A 19668-nucleotide genomic window follows, 5' to 3' on the forward strand; every position below is an offset into this window, starting at 1 on the left:
CCCCTGTTTGTTTGTTAGCAGTATTATTCAAACACCAAAAACTATATTAGGACCAAATTTGGTGGCTAGATATCCCATGTCCCAGGGAACAATCGATTAACTCTTGGGACTGGATCGTATTACAGAGTCTGGATCTGGAAAATACCTTTTGCGAAACCCTAATCGATTATGAGAAACCGTAACCCCTTATGATGAGTGGTTTGGAAATTACGTTGCCCTTATCGAGGAGATGCGCTTCACTGAGTGCCCCTATAGTATGCTTGTTGCAATTCGGTATCCTCTTTTATAAGTTTTTAGTACTGCCATAATACTGTACAAAATGGTATAATAAGCAAAATTAATCGCTGAGGGAGAGGCAGTACGAAGTCTCTTGTGCTGTCCAGAATGCGATCTTTAAAACCAACCGTCTGACCTAATGACATTCCTCCTCGATAATAGTTTTAGAGGGCTGAGTGATGAGGCAGCTTAGTGTAATATTACCTCCTCCTCCTGTGCCCTCATTCCTCTCTCACCTTCATCATCACCATGGCCCCAACCCAGGCTAATACCACTACACCAGCCCTGAATGAGACCCATTTCTAGTGTACTGGTATTTCAGCAAAGACAGTTTGGTATTAGGGCCCAAGTAGTAACATGTGAGAGTTTGTGATCCATCGTTTTGTGCGTAGGAGGACCTCATTGCAGGGAACATAAATCAGCTGCCATTTCTCTCCTTACCCTTCCATATTTTTGTCCCGTATTTTATCACTGGACTTCGTGGTAGCTTGGCACACCACGTCATCCTTGCTTGGTGTGAAGAGTAAACGTACTATGATTCTTGTGATCACGAGGTTGGGGTTCCTGGGTCCGATGTGGTAACCTGAGCTGGGGATCTTGGGGCTTGGTTCATATCCAGTACGGTGACAGCCCCACCCCCGGAGTGCTGTGGTCCGGGCCTGCAGTGGATCTGTATTCACTGACCTGGTGGATGTCGTCTGTGGCCCTCCTGCTTAACCTCAGCCACCGTTTATACTGTAATTGCCTCAATTTATCTCTTTCTCCATCCTCCATACATCTGTGTTACTAAAAATAGATAACTTCTTTTCCTCTCAGCCAAAGGTGTTTTTAGTGGTCGACATTTCAGCACTGGAGACAGAAAAGCAGAGCAGAAATATAAGCCTTACTGTCGTGTGTAAATGTATGCATGCAGCGGCCGACCTGCTCACGCTTGATTTTTGTGCAAGAACAAATATTGCAGTTATGAGAGGAAAAGTTTCGGAGTTATCGAATTATATACCTAGTTTTTTTCAGTTTATTTGTTTATTTACCTGTTATTTACATCCTCATTTTTTATGTATTTGTTTATTCAGTTATTTATTTAATTTATTTTGTTTATTTGTTAATTCATTACCTTAGTCATTTTATACATTCATTTTATGCAAGAATGACAGGGAAAAGAGGGAGCAGAAACTATGTCTCTTGTTTTCGTGCAAATCAAAATTAATGTTGCGTTAGGGAGTAGGTCGTAAATCTGGCCATAATCCTCTTGATGTCCCCGTCCCGTGCTGGCGTAGGTGAGGGTGAGGGTGGCGGGTTGGGGTAGGTTAGGTTGTCAGGTCGCAGTAGTGAAGAGGTTGTGTCGTGCTTGGTGATGGGTTAGGTTAGGTGTTAGGTCAGGACAGGTAATCGTAGTGAACAGGTTAACTGCGTCGTGCCCTTGGTCGTGCCTAACCTCCTTACGTCCGCCCCGTGCAGGCGTGAGTGAGGGTGCGGGGTGGTGGGGGAGGCCGTGCTGCAGATTGGCACTTTCCCCGGCCTGCCAAGCCTCGTGTCTCCAGGCCTCCACCCCGCCACAGCTGACGCCCGTGTGTAGACCCTCGCACGAGATGGACTTCTTCGCGTGCGTCACCAGGACACAGGTTAGTAAAAGAGAGAGAGAGAGAGAGAGAGAGAGGGGAGGGGAAGATGAAAGACATCGGACGAGAGAGGGGAAGCTCACCCACAAATGAACTTCTTCGCTTCATTAGAGAGAGAGAGAGAGAGAGAGAGAGAGAGTGAGAGGGGAAGAGAGAGAGAGAGAGAGAGAGAAGCCACAGTTACCACAACAATTAAAACCACATCTACCACACCAGACTCGAGGGATATAGCAGGTAGTGTTTCCATCATCATCATCATCATCATCCCTTTTCGAGTATGCTGATCCAGAAATAAGAAATGAATTACTGTATATAACAATGCAAGTTGTCAACAGAGTGCTTAGTGATATGGGCCATGAATCCATCTTCACATTTTTCCGTGCCTTGTGAGTTCTTTTTCTCTCTCAGCATCAGTACGTGCGTTCATCGTCCCTCACATATATACCGTTTCATCTCATTATCATACTCATTATTTGTGTCATTATGCAGTCTAATTACACTTTACCATTTGAGCAGTAGACGTCCGTATTTCACATCTTTTGCGTATCTCATTTTTTTTTTTTTTGTCCTCTCCATTCTACGTAACCAGCTCATATTACTCATCAGTCCTCTGTTTTTATTTTTGGTCCGTACCTGTATCGCAAGACGCCAGGTGTATTAGAACTTACTCTGTTCTTGGTGGTGTTGGAGAAACTATAAAACTCAGATCATCAATCAAACACTACCAATTTGCAAAGGCTTTATTCTCATGGTCCCTTCCAACCCCACTACAATTTCAGCCCATCCTACCTATTTGTTTGTCCCTCACTTCCATGTCTTTAACCCTCCCCCGGCACTTTCGTTCCTGGAGAATATTTTAAAATCGACCTTCACTACTCTCAGACCACTTCTACAGCACACATTTTCTCCGGGTATACATTTCTGGCCCACCCCCACTGCCAACCAGATTTCCAGCCCATCTTACCCGTTTTTTTGCTCACTACGCCCAATTCTTTAACCCCCTTTGACGGTTTCATGATGTGACGCAGGTTATGCGGTCGACCAAGGTGCTTTTCGTTTTTATGTTTTACCTGTGTTACCTACCACTACACCACAGTCATCACCGCAAGAACCAGTTCCACCACGGTCACCACTTCATTACTACCACCACTTCTTTCACTATACTGCCACCACCATGACTTTAACTACAACTACATTAACAACCCGCACATTATCACAAGCACCATATCTACCACACCACCAGGCAGGAGCGGCGTGCTGTGCTAGAACCCAGTCCTACCGGTGCCGTGCCTCCTGTGAATCCCTCTTCGCCGCCCGCACGCCCACACGCCCACTGCGTCGCCAGCTGGCCAGGGACTGCCACGCCCACGCCCACGTCACCCGATGCGCCCACGCCCTCACTCGCACCACGCCCGCACACCGCCCAGAGAGGAGTGAGTGCCACGGAAAATCATTCGTTTGTTCTGAAATACAGTGATGTGTTTGAAAAGAGGAGTATTGTTTTCATGGTTTTAATTGTTTGTTATTTATCTGCCACCAGCCTGCCACAGTGACCCTATCCTGCCATTACCCTGCCACCCTGTCATCACCCTGCCACCCTACAATTACCCTATCATTATCCTTCCACCTTGTAATTACCTTGCCCCTCTGTCCTTATTCTGTGTCACCCTGGCATTACCTTGCCTGTCTCGTTATCCTGGCACCTTGTCATTACCGTGCCTCTATCATTGCCTTGTGCCACCTAAAATTACTATTATCCTTCCACCTTGCCATTATGCAACCATTATCCTCCTTCCCTTCAATCTGCCATCACGGTACTATCTCTCCCTGCCACCAGACCTGCACTGTTGCGCCGAGTCCAGCTCTGCCTCGTGCCGTGCTGCCTGTCGTCGCGGCCTGACATCGGGTGCGGCACAGCAGGACATTCTGGACCAGCTGGAGGACGCATGCGGCACCGTTAACCTCGATGTTAGTAGGGCCAGGGAAGGGTGTTTGGCTGGGAAGGGGGGAAGGGAGGGTGTTTGGCAGGGGAGGAGGGAAGGGAGGGTATTTGGTAGGGGAGGGGGGAAGGGAGGGTGTTTGACAGGGGACGGGCGGAGGGGGGTGTTTAACAGGGAAGGGAAGGAGGAAGAGTGTTAAGCAGGGGAGGAAGGGGAATATACCATGAGAGGGTGTGTAACAGGGGAGAGGAAGGTGTGACAAGGGAGGGAAAAGTGTAACGGAAGAGATGTACCAGGGGTGGGAGGAAAGTGTGGAAGGGAAGTGACAGGTGTTGTGGGAAGTTGTGGAGGAAAGTGACAGGTGTCGTGGGAAGTTGTGGAGGAAAGTGACAGGTGTTGAAGAATGTGAAACGAGGAGAGGTGGTATGGAAGAGAAAGGAGTGTAGATTTGAAAGAGTCACTCAAGGTAGACAAACCTAATGATTCCAGCAACATAGTGTAGTATTCATGAGCATGAAGCACTCCTGAATCACAAACTATAAAATGCGCATAGTATAGCTGCCTTTGCCACAACCTCCGACCGTAATCCGCATGTTAGTGAAACAGTGAAAGGTGGTACTTGGCAGAGCTGAATTGCTGCTCAGGAAATATCAAAATAATAGTAATGAAACTTAATCTTCCTTCCATCATTATCATTTCCTTCCCGCTCATTTTTCTTTTTCGATCATATTCCCCCTCTCCATAATTTTCTCCCACCATCGTTGTTCCTCACTTCCTCCTGCCTTATAATTTTTCTTCACTCATCATTTCCCTCCCTTCGGTAATTTTTCTTCCGTCATCATCATTGTTTCTCATTCCCACCTGTCTCATTCTTCTCTTATTTTTCCTCTTCTCTTCCCTCATTTTTCCAACTATTTTTCTTGTTCTTTCCTATGATCCTGCTAACCAAATCAATATATCGTCAGCAGAGTGGAGTGTGGCAGTGTCTCTTCAAGCAGAGTGAGGCGGTCGGTTCCACCCACCCCGCCCAGGTCAGTGATGCCGTGTTTTGCGGTGGGTGTGGTACGTAGTGAGCAATGTTGTGGTATAGTGTTGTGGTCACGTGGTGTGTGGGGGGGGTGAGGGGGTTCTGCAGTGTGTGGGCTCTGGTGTGGGGTGGGGATGGTTCGTAGTGTGCTCGCTCTGGTGTGTGGTGTTTTGGTGTATCCGATGTTGTGTGTGTATGGTGTATGTTGAGTTATGAGCTTTAATGTGGTGTGTGTTTTATGTTGAACTGTGCTGTGTTTGTGGTGTGCAGTGTGTTGTGATATCCTTTTTGTTGTTGTGCACTAATTGTGGTGTGTGTGTGTGTGTGTGTGTGTGTGTGTGTGTGTACTCTATGCTGCGTTGTTTTTATCGTATTATTTACTGTTTACGAAGCTGATTGTAATAGAATTAAACGAGACTATGACATGGCTGTGAAAAGTTTATAGAGGTGGCAGTGTAATTGGGCCTTTGAAGAATAAATGTTGATTTTGTAGACTAAATAGGATGAAATATATGAAACTGTCAAGATGTATATCAAAAGTGGTCTTAGATGGTTTGATCATATGACTATGGTAGTGAAAAGGGTTTATGTAAGTAGAAATGGTGAAAGGTACAGAATATCAAGGTACTGTGTGGTAAGTATGTGTGAGAAAACGAGATAGGAGCGATGAGAAAGCAAAAGAACTGACGTGGGATTGAAATGGATACTTGAAGAATCTGTGCATATGCAGAACGCAAGGGTTCCATCCCATTTTAACATGATAATCGAAGGAGTAGATGTGGGTTACTCCGTAGGTGTCTGAAGAATGATTAAGTGAAGATGGTGCATTTATGATGATGGTATGGTCTGCTGGATGGAGTTAACATTTGTAAAACTTAAGTATATGTGCAAAAGGCCAATTCCACTGTCAGTTTCTCAATAGTTTCTGCTTCTTAAGTACTTTCCTTTTCTGGTTCCTAACCACTGCACTGATATAGTTGGAAGATGGTTTAATGATGATGATTTAGATGGCAATTTAATGGTTAACATTCAAGTTTGTGTACATTAAAACTGTGAATGCTGCTGTTCCCTACATTGATGCAGTCAATACTAAATGTAATCCCGCCTCCTTCCCACACGTCCTCTAGGGTAGTGAAATGCCTGGGCTAGGTGTGGATGCTGGGCGGGCGGGATGCTGCGGACGTGCGACATCACGGGCGTGTGCCGACTTATGCTGGCGGGCGTACAGTCGGGCGTGGGGCGGACGGGCGTGGGACGCACTGCACGCTTCCTGCCTCACCCGGCCAGGCGAAGCAGGGCTGGCGGCCTGCCTGGGTGAGGCAGAGGCGCCTTGTCGGCTGGGGTGTTCCGGCCTGTCCTTCTGCTCAGCCCTGACGGCACCCACACGGCTTTTCCGCTCGTGCACAGCGCGTGCTGATGCGGCGGCCCGGCAAGACCTGCAGCTGTGGCAGGACAGCCTGCGGGTCAGCCTGCCTGGCCTGGCCGCCTCCTTGCCGCTGGTCAGTGTCACCCACTGCCTGCCCGATGTATGGCGTGCCGCTGCCTGCGCCCTCCACTTGCGACCTTGCCACCCCACATCACTCACCTCTTCACTCTGCTGGCACGACTGTGTCAACCTCCTTTCCAGGTAAACTTATTCAGCCTTACATGTACGAGTGTTGTTATGGTCAGCTATCAAAATCCATAGTGTCTGAAATTTTTCTCTTCAGCCCTTTGCATACCAAAACGGCTACCTCCGCATCTGAACCCGTGAAAGGCTGATTCAGCCATTCTGTATATGCACTCTTACCACTGGCTTGGACATCAGTTCAAGATATACTGCACTGTTCTTAAGCCATGTGCAGGAACATTACACAGCCCACCACCAGCAGATCAAAGTACACACATTACCGATCATGCAGTAAGTTAATATCATTGGCCTTAAATTCTTCAGAGCATTATCCGCACCAACAGGCAACACGAAAATAACATGAAAGATGAAACAGATGGATCTCGCTGCAGTACGCATGAAAAACCACCTATACTTAATTTCATACAGACACAGCCTAGTTAACACTTAGACGGCACATTTAGTGTACACTGTATATATCTACAACTTATATCACGTGATGCTACGTTGTCCGGCATCAACACAGCTGAACTAACAATACACCTCAATTATATTAGGCCTGCGATCTGCTCCGGAAGAATCGTGTGGCTGTCAGCATGACGAAGATGTGATCAGTCAGTGTAGATCACGAAGTTGTGGAAATAATAAGAATAATGAATTCGTTATCCGTAATAAAACGAATTTATTATTTTGGTCTGCTTTCAGCATGACGAGTTTTGTTCTTATGACAGACTCCAAAGACTGAAGGGTTAACACAGTTTATTACTGGAGTGCAGAAATGTCTATCTACCCATGTCCTTAATGTCTGAAGATACGAAAATTTAGGTGTATGTCACAAGCCATTGAATGACAGTTTTAATACCCAGGTAAATAATGTGTTATAAGTCACGATTGTTTGACACTGCAAGTAAGTAGTGCAGTACTTTTGTGATGTATTTTATCACAGTGTAGCGGACCTCATGTCCCATCCCCCTTACTAAAAAGAAATATTTCTTTGGTTGTACTGCAGGTGTGTGGTGGAAAGTAAGGGAGGACTGACGGCGGGTCAGGTGTGTGGTGAGCTTAGCCCCCCTCCTGGCAGCCCCTGTGTGTCCCTAGCACCCTTCCTGGCGCCACCACAGATGCCCCCGGAGCCCCCGTGGCGGACACCCACGTCCCCCTGCAGTCCCAACCCCTGCCCGCCGCGCCACGTGTGCTGGGTGGCAGAGGAGTGTGGCCCCGGTGCCCCCTGCCGCCCCTACATCTGCACCCCTGCCTGTGTGCTGGGAGAGGCGTCCACCGTAGCAGTGCCCAGGGGATCGTACCTCATGCTGCCACCAAGGTACACACACACACACACACACACACACACACACACACACACACACACACACACACACACACACACACACACACACACACACACACACACACACACACACACACACACACACACACACACACACACACACACACACACACACACACACACACACACACACATATCTGCAAGCCCCTTTCCCATGGGCCTACAAGCCATGCGTCAGATAAAACTTGTCATATATATAAAGACAGATTTGGGATCACACATATATAAGAAAGGTAAAGGTCTCTCTCTCTCTCTCTCTCTCTCTCTCTCTCTCTCTCTCTCTGTAATATCAAGATTAGTAAAAACCATTTTTAAAGAGCCATGATAATGATATAGTGACACAAAAACATACTTAAAGCAATATTAAAACTACTATGCTTTCTCTGTCTTAATTTTGGGTCTTGCCTACCCTCTTCTTCTGTGGGATATCGGGTGTTGATGATGGTGATGATGATGACGTTTGCAGTGACAGGAATGTGACGGCAAAAATAATAACAGTACAATCAGTAAGATTATTTTTTAGAAGATTAACAGACATGAAGGTGTGTGTGTGTGTGTGTGTGTGTGTGTGTGTGTGTGTGTGTGTGTGTGTGTGTGTGTGTGTGTGTGTGTGTGTAAAGCCATCCTATCATTACCCGTATGTACGTGCCCCTTTAAAGTGACCCTGTACACCCATGCAGGGGTGGTGGTGGTGGTGGCGGCGGTTGTGGGCGTGTGTGTGAGTGTGGGCGTGGTGGCGTGGTGGGGGAGTGTCGCCCTGTACCCTGTCTTCACCCTGCACCCTGCTGGCTCGGCACGTCAAACTTCCGTGAGTGTTAAAAGTGTCAGGTGTCATGTGTAGCAAGTGTTTCATTAGCGTCAAGTGACGGAAGTGTCATATTTAACCCCTTTAAGTCAGTATAATGACGTCTTCATTTAATTCTCTGTGTCATATGTGAGTACCAGGACATCTTTGTTTAGTTTTCTGTTTAAGTCGTGTCACTTAACCCCTGAAGTACCATGACACCTTTATTTGATTTTTTAGTCGTTAGTGTCACTTAGCCTCTGAAGTAGCATGAACTCTTCTTTATGTAATTTTCAGTCATTCGTGTCACTTAACGCATTTGTTTAATATTCTGTGATATTGGAGTCAACCCCTGGAAGGCCGTGAAACCTCCATCACCTAATTTTCTATCATTCGTGGCATACTTCATCCATTCAGTGCTATGACTCTTTATTTAGTTTTCGTTGTATATATCAAACGATATGAGTCATAAGTGTCACGAGTTTCATAAGTGCCAGAGGTGTCACGTGATTCTTGTGGTGTTGGGTACTACAAGTGAGGTCAGGATCGGTGTGTCGTATGTCAGAACACCAGACTTGCAACATGATCAGCATCTGGAAGAGCAGGGAAAGTGATGGTCTAGTGTGGACTGCTTATTTTATAACTCTAAGTTCCAACTGGAACTGACTGAAGATCCAAATTTCGTTAAACAGTTCTCAGAGCTCATCCATACGGCCCACCGTGACGTCATTTGCCCTACGCTACGAGCCTGAACGAGGGATTCTCTTCAACTGAATAAAATCGATGGACGTAGCTGGAGTGAAATAAGAGGCATCATCGTACTGAAGAGTTTAATTCTATCTCATATAACCCCTAAAAAAACGGCATGGACAGTTCGATATTGGGTTAATGCTCGCGTCATTCAGCAGAAATAAACACACATCCATTAAAGCGTATAGAGGAAGTAGCAGAGAGGGATGTGGAACTGAATGACAACAGTTCTAACTGAGATATCTTCAGTATACCACAATACAGGCGGTGGTTATTAGTGCTCAAGTGGTGACAAGAAAGAGTAGGTTGCTGGCGCATGGATAGATTATGAATGGAACAGTGTCAGATGAAGTTTAAGCACTGTAAGTGTTATATTAAGTCATATTAATGTTACTGGTATTATGTCAAACGATATCATGTTAAATGTACAGTGATTTATGTTATACATAGAGTAAGCGAAGTTGTTTGTCCTTCCTTCTAGAACACGACACTGAGATGATGGTTGGGTGTGACGTGTGTGTGTGTCATGCTGGGGAGATCACCTGTCTCCCTCACACCTGCCCCGCCACACACCTGTCCTACGCCACACACACACGCCCAGGTGAGATCACTTCATCGGACGGGCCACAAGGTGTAGGTTTTCTTTCACTTGTAATTGTTTTGCTTCTCATTTTATTTTTCTTATCACTTTGTTCTTCTTCATTTCGTAATTTTTCATGTATTTATGGTTATATTTTATTGTCTTTTTGATACCCTTCTTTAGTATATACATTGCTTCAACCAGTTTATAATAATTTGGTGGTTGTGCGTTTGCTCTTTTATATTTACATGAAATGGTGAGTCTGCAGGTGAAAAAGTGAGGTGTGGAAGTTGAAGAGGGAAAAGAACTAACTAATAATAGAAATGAGTTAATGAAATTTGCCAGATAATGCACTTGACAAAGAATGCATACCCTTTTCAGCTTCTTGTAAATGATACGGTCTTCGAGGTGGAGCCTAGAATTAGAAGGCTTTATTGGTCTGAATAGAATGATGATATGATTGCCGTATATGATGACAGTGATAATTCTCTTGATAATGGGGCTGATGCTGTTATGGTGTGCATGTATCTGAAGTGAACCTGTGTCTTACAGTCTGGTGTGTGTGTGTGTGTGTGTGTGTGTGTGTGTGTGTGTGTGTGTGTGTGTGTGTGTGTGTGTGTGTGCGTGTGTGCGTGAATTTATTAGGTGTGAAAATTTACTCTTAGACACTTATTGATGAATATCCTATTTTCTCCTTTCCTTTCACAGGTCTAGCAGCCAGTGTAGTGTCAAAATCCTACCTGACGAAGGTCGCCCCCCGAAACAGTGAGCTGGGAGGCGTGGGCGGACCTTGGGAGGTGCCTGGCGGTGGTGTGGGTGTGGGCGGGGCTGGTGGGCTGCCGTGTGGGTGTGTGGACCACTGGATGCCCGTGTGTGCCCTCAACGGACGTTCCTTCCCCTCAGAGTGCCTGGCAAGGTGTGTGGGTGTGTGGATGGGTCTGTACCAAGGTCGGCTTTACCGCAGATGGCTCGCTAGCACCTCTTGATTAGTGTGTGTCATAGTACGGCACGTTATCCCTCTCATGATGGCGTCTTGTATTTTATTCTAGCCAACGCCAAACAACTGTAGTCATCTGAGAGTAAGCCGTAGTACCCGCAGTGTTAATATTATCACCATTTACCCTCACATACCTGGGGCAACATGTGTATTTTATTCCACTTAACACCAGACTGTTATTCAGAGGAGTCATAGAAGCCTGTGTTGATAATAATGTCTGTGATATTTATGCAAACTTTGTTCATAATAAAGGTGTGAATAACATACGGCGAGGAACTAAAGTGTCAAATACAGCCTAAATCGCAAGGGAAGAGGTGTTAGGGAACGTTGGAAAGGGATGAGCAAATGACTCAAGACAGCTTACATATATTTTGATAGCTTAATTAATTAGATTTACCAATGAGAGCTTGTGCAAGGGTAGGTTGGTAAGTCTGGATAGGATTAGTTGCGTTAGATTTTTTTGTTAGAAGGGATTACTATAGGTTAGCTTTGTTCAAGTTTCATTAGGTGTAGTTTATATTAAATGTAGAGCTGAGTGTAGGCTATGTGCTCAGTAATAGGTTGATGACGCTGTTGTGTAATAAATTAGAAATGCTTGACTCTGAATGAAAGTAGTTTTATATTTTACGTTAGAAGTTTGTTTATATAGCGTATTAATTTTTTATATCATAAGTATCTTAAAATAATTATGGAAAACTTCCCGGGTCTGAGAATCTGCTGGACATTGTACCTGTATTTTTTGTATGATGCCCGTATTGTGCTGATACGTTTTCCATATATTGATTCTAGTGTTGTTTTTTTTTTTTTTTCTTTTTTTTTTATGATCTGTGCTTGTCTTTGTTATATTGTTCACATTTTCTCACCTGTTTTATGGTGTGTGTAAGTGTGTGTGTGTTTAGCATATTAACATGTACTGTAAACTGTGGTGTGTTTACAGGTGTGCTGGTTTGAAGAGTGGAGAGTGGGCTGAGGGCGAGTGTGGGAGGCGGGATGCGTGTGAGGGTGTAAGGTGTGGCAGAGGACAGGTGTGTGTGCCTCACCCCTCCACCTGCCTCACACCACCCACTACTCCATGCCCGCAACACATCTGTGGTAAGTCGCAGGGATCTGTGTGTATGTGTGTGTGTGTGTGTGTGTGTGTGTGAGAGAGAGAGAGAGAGAGAGAGAGAGGGGGGGGAGGGAGGGGGGAGAAGTAAGCGCATTTAACCCCATCAGCATAGTAACACCTATATCTAGCCTATTCTTGATTCCTCCTTACATTTATATTCAGCTTGTGGGAGACGTCTGTTAATGGGCAGAATAATGAATGCTATGTAACTCCTCACCACCAGAAAATCTCTCCTAAACAAAACAAAATCGTCAAATGTTGGCAAGACTAGAAAGGGTGACATCCTGCTGAAAAGGTTACTAGGGGGAAAAAAAAGAATGGTTTGTCTCTTAGGAAGAACCAAGAATTTCGAATGCTTGAAAGATAATTGAGTGGGAACTCTGATGGTAGTTCGTGTAATTTTGTGCTTTCCTTATCCTGTCAGTTGTCCAGCCTATCCCGTTTATTAGTGGGAAGTGGAATATTGATGATGATGATACACATTTTTGTTGATATTATGCATACAGTTTTTTGTGACCTATTTTTTTTATCATATTAATGTGTACTCTCTCACCTGCTTCCTCTTTCACCCTACCCTTTATCTCCCTTCCGTCTCCCCCCCCCCCGCCTCCTCGTCCCACCTCTCCATCTTCCTACCCTTCCCCACCTCTCTTTCCCTACCCTTTACCATTCCCTCCGTCCACTCTTTCCCTTTCCTTCTTCATTTTTTCTCCTTTTATGTTATTATTTCTTCCATCTTTTACCTCCCCTCCAATTGTTCCTCCATCTCTTCCCACCTTAACCCTCTCCACTCCTGTCTCTTTCTTGTATATCCTCCAATTTGCTTTTCCCTTGTCTCCACTTCATTTCCCACTCATCTGCCCCTCATTTTCCAACAACTCCGTCATCCATCTCGTCCACCTCCCACACTTTCCGCCTCCCAACTACCCATATTTCATTCTCCTCCCATTTTCCATCCTCTCCCCCTCGTTTTTCTCATCCCTTTTTTCCATCCACCTCTTACTTTCCATCTTTCTCCATTTCCCTCTCTTCCTCATATTCTATCTCCTTTCTCACCCATATTCCACCTCCTCCCTCTCCCCATGCTCCACTTTCCCCTGTTTTCTATCTTCACGTCATTTTTCAATAATACCCCATTTTTTCTCTCTCCCATTTTCCACCATTTCTCCTTCTCACACACATTTTCCATCTCCAATTATGCATTACCTCTCACCCTCGTCCCATTTTCTCTCTCTTTCTTTCCCTATTTCCATTTCTGTACCCTACCCCCCTGTTTATTCCATCTCCTGACTTTTTCTATCTTGTCCTCCCCATTCTCCCCTTCTTTTTCTGTCTCCTCCCCATTCTCCCCTTCTTTTTCTGTCTCCTCCCCCTCTATATCCCCCCTCCTTTCCTCGTCCCCTCCCTTTCCAACAGTGTCAGTGAGTGGTGAGTGCCGTGGTGATGGGGTGGGGGCGGCGTGTGCGAGAGGGGGGCGCCAATACCCCTCCCTCTGTAGCCTGGTCAGGGCGGGGGACACACTGGACTACCTCGGAAAGTGCAGGGTAAGTGTGTGTGTGTGTGTGTGTGTGTGTGTGTGCTGTTTATTTATGTATTTTTATGTGGTCGTCTGTAGCCTGATTATGTATTTTTAAGGTGTTCATTTAATGTGTGTGTGTGTGTGTGTGTGTGTGTGTGTGTGTGTGTGTGTGTGTGTGTGTGTGTGTGTGTGTGTGTGTGTGTGTGTGTGTGTGTGTGTGTGTGTGTGCGCGTGCGCGCGCGTTTATTCATTTATTTATTAAATTTTTACGTTGTTGTTTGTAGCCGGCATGTGTATTTTTAAAATGTTTATTTAATGAGTATGTGCTCTTTTGTTTGTTTATTTATATTTAAGTGGTCGTCTGTAACTTAAATGTAGAGCATATCTTTAAGGTGTTCATATATAGCGCTTACTCCAGGCATGGATTTAGGGGGGGGACGTGGGGGGCGTACGTCTCCCCATTTTAGACAGACTAATGATAAGAGCAGTATTTTTTAGCAAAGTATATGCAAGTAATAACATACTGCATTTGCGCTTGGCAGTATTATTGTTCTCCAGTGATTTAAACAAGTGAAATAAATAGTCTTTTTCTTTGTTTTTGTTTCTTAGTTCCAATAAGGGACAATTTTGCCAGGAATCACGCCTCCCCCCCTGCACTCTATATAGGTTTTCTTTTTCTTTTACGTCTAGTAGGAGCAAAAATAGATTACGAGAGATCCTCGGGCTGAAGAAATTTACATACCCAACTCAGAGGTACTAGTAAGGAAGAAGTGCTGGGGTACCTCTTGAGCCAGTGGGGATACGGCTCTCTCTCTCTCTCTCTCTCTCTCTCTCTCTCTCTCTCTCTCTCTCTCTCTCTCTCTCAAGTTGTTTGTGTATCTCTTTCTCCTGATTTCCTTCCCTCCTTCCTTCCTTCTTGCCCTGTCAGTTTATCAGTCATTATTTTCACACTTCTCCTCATTCTCTTCTTACTTCTCTTCGTTTCTTCAGTTGCAGTTTCCTTTATTTCACACCTTCCTTCCTTCCTTCATTCATTCATTCATTCATTCATTCATGCATTCATTATATCCTTCCTTCGTTCCTTATTTACTGCCTTCCTTCATTCCATCCTTCTTTCCTTCCTTCGTTCCTTATTTACTTCCTTCCTTCCTTCTTTGTTTCCTTCCTTCCTTCCATCCTTCCTTCCTTCCATCCTTCTTTCCTCCCTTCCTTATTTACTTCCTTCCTTCCTTCCTTTCATCTCCTTTCCATCCCTCTTTGCCTTCCCCTGTGTGTTCTCTACTTCCATTGCTTCTTATTATTTGCCTGTCAAGAGAGAGAGAGAGAGAGAGAGAGAGAGAGAGAGAGAGAGAGATGTTTGTTTACACAGTGATGAAGAAGTGTGTGGATAGTGATCTTTATCCTGCTACACCACCACAGCTATCACCATCACCACCACCACCACAGATTTCGTCTCTACTACAGTTATCCCCACCACCACCACCACCACCACCACCACAGCAATCACCATCACCACCACAGCTACACCACCACCACCACAGTTATCCATCACCACCACCACAGCTACACCACCACCACCACAGCTATCACTATCACCACCACCACAGCTATCACCATCACCACCACCACAGCTACACCACCACCACCACAGCTATCACCATCACCACTACAGCTATCACCATCACCACCACAGCTATCACCATCACCACCACAGCTATCACCATCACCATCAGCATAGCTACAACCGCTACCCACCACAGTTATCACCACCACGACCACAACACCTTCCTTCATCATCACTCCCCCCCACCCAATCCAGCACCACCACAACACCTACCTTCATCATCACCCCCCTCCCATCCAGCCCCACCACGTGACCACCATCATAAAGCAGAGGGCTGCATTATCACAGGATCTCGAGGAACCAAAATATCCCAGTTGTTGGAGAGAAATAGTTTTTAGATTTGATATATTTTTTAAACCTTTCACCGCGGGGACGAATTATGGTTGTTTTAATTTCGACACCACCATTTAAATTCATATGAGGAGACACTGCTCTTTAAGGTCCACTGGCAGATCATTACGCTTTTCCCCCCATTACTGGTACACTATCACCACAACATTTTTCACCGTCACCATAGCCAGTACTTAAAGGTACTGTACTGACTATGTAGTTATGGTGACGTGATGTTCTTGTAGTGATAGTGGTAGTTCAGATTTTGGTGGAGGTCATGAGGAAGGAAGATGATGATGGTAGTGGTGATGGAACCGATGATAGGCACGATGTTATTGGTGTCGTTGGATCATGATGGTGATGATAATGATGGTGGTGGTGATTGATGATGGTAGCAGTTATATAGATTGTGATCATAATACAAGTTTTTCTACTGCTACTGATGATGAAGATGATGACGGTGGTGATGGTGGTGGTGAGGGTAAAAACTGTGGTACTGATGACGATCTTGATACAGCGAATAATGATGATGATGATGATGACGATGGAGGTAAGAATGGTGAGGGTATAAAAATGACCACATAGGCTTCTTCACCACCCGACACTTTACTCACTAACACAGACAAAAATGTATCCGAACAACTGGTCACGATGGATTTCAAAACAGTCACTGAAAGGTGAAAAAACAAAAGTCGACGAGAAGGAGGGTGGGACAGATACAAGACACAGACGCTGAAACACAAGGATGGTAGTGGGCAATGTATGATGTAAGTTTCTGCTTAAGAGATAAGTCACAGGAGGGTTTTCAGAGGGTCGGAACAGACACTAGGCACAAATAGTTAACCAGAAGGAAGTGTTAATGGTGTAGATTTGGAGGATAAGACAAATACAGGCGAAACAAAAGCTACTAATGGCGGACAGTGACGTGGTGTAGGTAAGTAAGACAGATACAGAGCACAGACGATGAAACAAAAGGTAATGGCAGTGGACATGGTGTAGGTTTCCCACTAAGGCTTCTTTCATTTCGGATTTGTGGATGTGCCTGGTTGCGACGTAAATCTCAGTAATTGCGTCCTTATGGCATTTGCAGCTGAAAACACAACGATCTCATGAAATCTCCAGCCTCAGGGAGCAATGTTCAGAATGTTTCGTTTGTTCTTTTCCCTCAGTAGGATGCTTAGGTTGTTGAGATACTTTTTTGCTGACTGTGCCATTAATAATACTCTCACTTGGCCTTGCTGTGTGTGTGTGTGTGTGTGTGTGTGTGTGTGTGTGTGTGTGTGTGTGTGTGTGTGTGTGTTTAGGCACTTTATGGAAATGTTTGTTTTTTTAGAGTATAAACTGAGGGAGTAAGAGATAATGTCATTGTGTGGCTGTATAAAATTAAGAGCTAATGAGTGTGTGTGTATGTGTGTGTGGGGGGGGTAGGTGTTTATTTGTATTCTGGTGGACAGTGGGCCATGTTGACACTGAATGTTTACACACACACACACACACACACACACACACACACACACACACACACACACACACACACACACACACACACACACACACACAGCGACAGCAGACAGAGGAGGTGGGTAGAGAGAGTTCCTAATATTCCGTAAGTAATACACATGTAAACCGACCAAAAAATAGGAAGTGAGAAAACAGACGAGGGAAAAATGATACGAAAACATTCTCCTCCCCCTTCCCAGACGCACTGCTCCCCAAGCGGCGCTGTGTGTGGGCGTGACGGACGCACGTGGGCCTCCGAGTGCCAAGCCCACGCCCACAGAGTGCCTGTGGACTACCCGGGGGCGTGCAGGGGCGTGGGTGTGGGAGTGGGGGGCAGCGGGTGTCCTAATGTGTCCTGTCCCAAGCCGTCTGTGGATCAGGCCAAGTAAGGCATGATTATTATTTGTATTGTTAATACAAGAAAAGAGTTCATTCTCTCAGGGAAATTGCTTGACGGCGAATAAGATATAGGCTACAAGGGCCACAGTAGAATGTAAAGATTTATATGAATGATATAAAATTATCTATCTATATACAGTATATCTGTCTATCTATCTATCATTCTATCTGTCTATCTATCTATCTATCTATCTATCTATCTATCTATCTATATATATATATATATTTGTTTATTTATTTATTCATAACACTAACATATATATTTGAAGTTCTGTCGTTAGCAAGCGACTGAATTTGCTTTTCATTACCTTAGACGAGAATGAGATGTAAAGGAAGTAAATAAAAGGAAGAGTAAATGCAAGACACGATGTAGCTGATTGACTGATACTAATCTTTGCTTGTGTGTATGGTTGCAGGTGTGTGGGCGTGCGTGAGGTGGGGTGGTGCTGTGGGCGTGTGTGTGGTGGCGGACTGCGGGTGGCGTGGTCTGGGCGGGCTGTGGAGGTAGCGTCTGTAGCCCTGCCCGCCCACCGCCCACCCTCACACCACCCACTCACCCTTACCGCCCTACTAGACGCCCTCGCTCGTGAAGTTCAGGTACTGTATTTTATAAGTTGTGTACAAGTATGGTTGTTTGTACTCTCAGTTTCACTTACCGTATATAGCAGCCAGACACTTCACAAGCAGTCATCATCATGATCATCATCTGTCTATCTATCTATTGCCAGACGCCTCAATCCCGTTTGGGGTGGCCACAAACAAATCGCCTCCAAGTCGCCCTGTCCACCGCCATTTCACTGCCCTGCTCCCAACTTACACCCCTCTCTCTCATATACCTCTCCACCCCATCCCTCCATCTCATCCTCGGCCTCCCCCTCCCTCTTACCCCCTCCACCTCACTCACATACACTCTCTTCGTCAGTCTTTCACCCTCCATTCTCTCCACATGGCCAAACCACCTCAGTGTGTTCCTCATAACGCTTCCTATCCCATCCACATCCACGCCACAACGCTCCTTTATATCCTCATTCGTCAGCCTATCTCTCCATGTGACTCCACAGGCTCCTCTTAAATAACTCATTTCCACTGCTCTCACTCTTGACTTGTGTCCTTCCAACAACGTCTAAGCTTCACTTTCATACGTTAGAGTTGATATCACAATACTGTCATGTCGTAACTTTTTCACTTCCATGCTCACTTCCGTGTTTCTTATCACTGCTTTCAAAGAACCAGCAACCTTTCATCATCATGACCTTTTTCCCAGTGTAAGGATGAGGTGAGGTTGGATCCAGAGGCAAAGAAAAAAAAAAACACGAAAGCGGGAGAAAGATCCAGAGCATGTCCAGTGAAATGGGCGACACATTCATTTGCACATCACACAAGACCCAGGATACCTGGCTTTCATTAAATGCCTAATCATCTAAATGTATTTTGGGGTACTTTTCTTTAAAGACGTGCTTCACATATGCCTGACAGAGTCAGTCCGTTGACTGTCAGAAAAAAAAAAAAGTTTCCATTTTCATCCCTCACAGTTTTACGATTTTTCCACCTTTATTTGTACGTTATTTACCTCTTTCCAAAATAGTTTTCTATTTTTGGTGTTCTTTTATATTAATTTCTCGTCTTAGTTCATAATTTGCATCCTTCTTTTTTTCCCTGCTAATCTCTTCACCTGTTTCTTATTCTCAGCAGATTCCCTCTTTCTTGCACAACCAAGCGAGAATAGTGAAAATATATGACTAAGCAAAATTATTTTCTGCTTTAGAGATTTATTTATCGTGGGATGTGGCCGGGATCCTCTCCGAATACCTCTTTCCTCTCTCCCTCTCCAGGTATCTGAGTGCCGTGTGAGTGGGTACGTGACTCTCCGTGGACATCTGTTGGTGCTGGTGACGCCCATACCCACGCCCACGCCCCCGCTGGTGGCTGAGGCGTGTGTGGTGGAGGCAGAGAGGCTCGTGGGCGTCATCAGAGCAAGGTACCTACTATATTCGTTGTTGTTGTTTTTGTTGTTTAAGTAACTCCTGTCTGTCTGGCCGAGCAGACCCATCAACCGTAGGCAAGCAACCTCCACCCCCTTCTGTACGGTCGTCCCGTAAAATAAACCGATGTTCCTTTGCGGCAGATATCGCCATGCCACAGTGAGACGGGGGAGAAGAGTGTGGAGGTTCGATTATTCTTAAATTTCTTAAAGTTTGCGTCTTGAAAAAGGTGACGTATTCTGTTGGTTTATTCTTGACTATAATAGTTGGCGGCAT

General features: G+C 45.2%; 1 protein-coding gene across 1 annotated transcript in view; it reads left to right on the forward strand.

Annotated features, from left to right (window-relative positions):
- Positions 1-19668, forward strand: part of Reck (Reversion-inducing-cysteine-rich protein with kazal motifs) — a 64265-nt gene that overhangs the window by 43376 nt on the left and 1221 nt on the right. Inside the window, exons 6-19 of the mRNA XM_080276678.1 lie at positions 1735-1898; positions 3139-3328; positions 3733-3863; positions 4804-4866; positions 5990-6489; positions 7481-7792; positions 8500-8627; positions 9835-10010; positions 10731-10849; positions 11868-12022; positions 13455-13582; positions 17212-17396; positions 17827-18007; positions 19243-19388. Of these exons, the coding sequence (XP_080132804.1) occupies positions 1735-1898; positions 3139-3328; positions 3733-3863; positions 4804-4866; positions 5990-6489; positions 7481-7792; positions 8500-8627; positions 9835-10010; positions 10731-10849; positions 11868-12022; positions 13455-13582; positions 17212-17396; positions 17827-18007; positions 19243-19388 (2578 nt within the window). The remainder of the gene's footprint in view (positions 1-1734; positions 1899-3138; positions 3329-3732; positions 3864-4803; positions 4867-5989; positions 6490-7480; positions 7793-8499; positions 8628-9834; positions 10011-10730; positions 10850-11867; positions 12023-13454; positions 13583-17211; positions 17397-17826; positions 18008-19242; positions 19389-19668) is intronic.

This window comes from Coenobita brevimanus, chromosome 66 (genome assembly GCF_032717465.1).
Source record: "Coenobita brevimanus isolate Jiangsu-jjx chromosome 66, ASM3271746v2, whole genome shotgun sequence".
NCBI classification, from domain to species: Eukaryota; Metazoa; Arthropoda; class Malacostraca; order Decapoda; family Coenobitidae; genus Coenobita; species Coenobita brevimanus.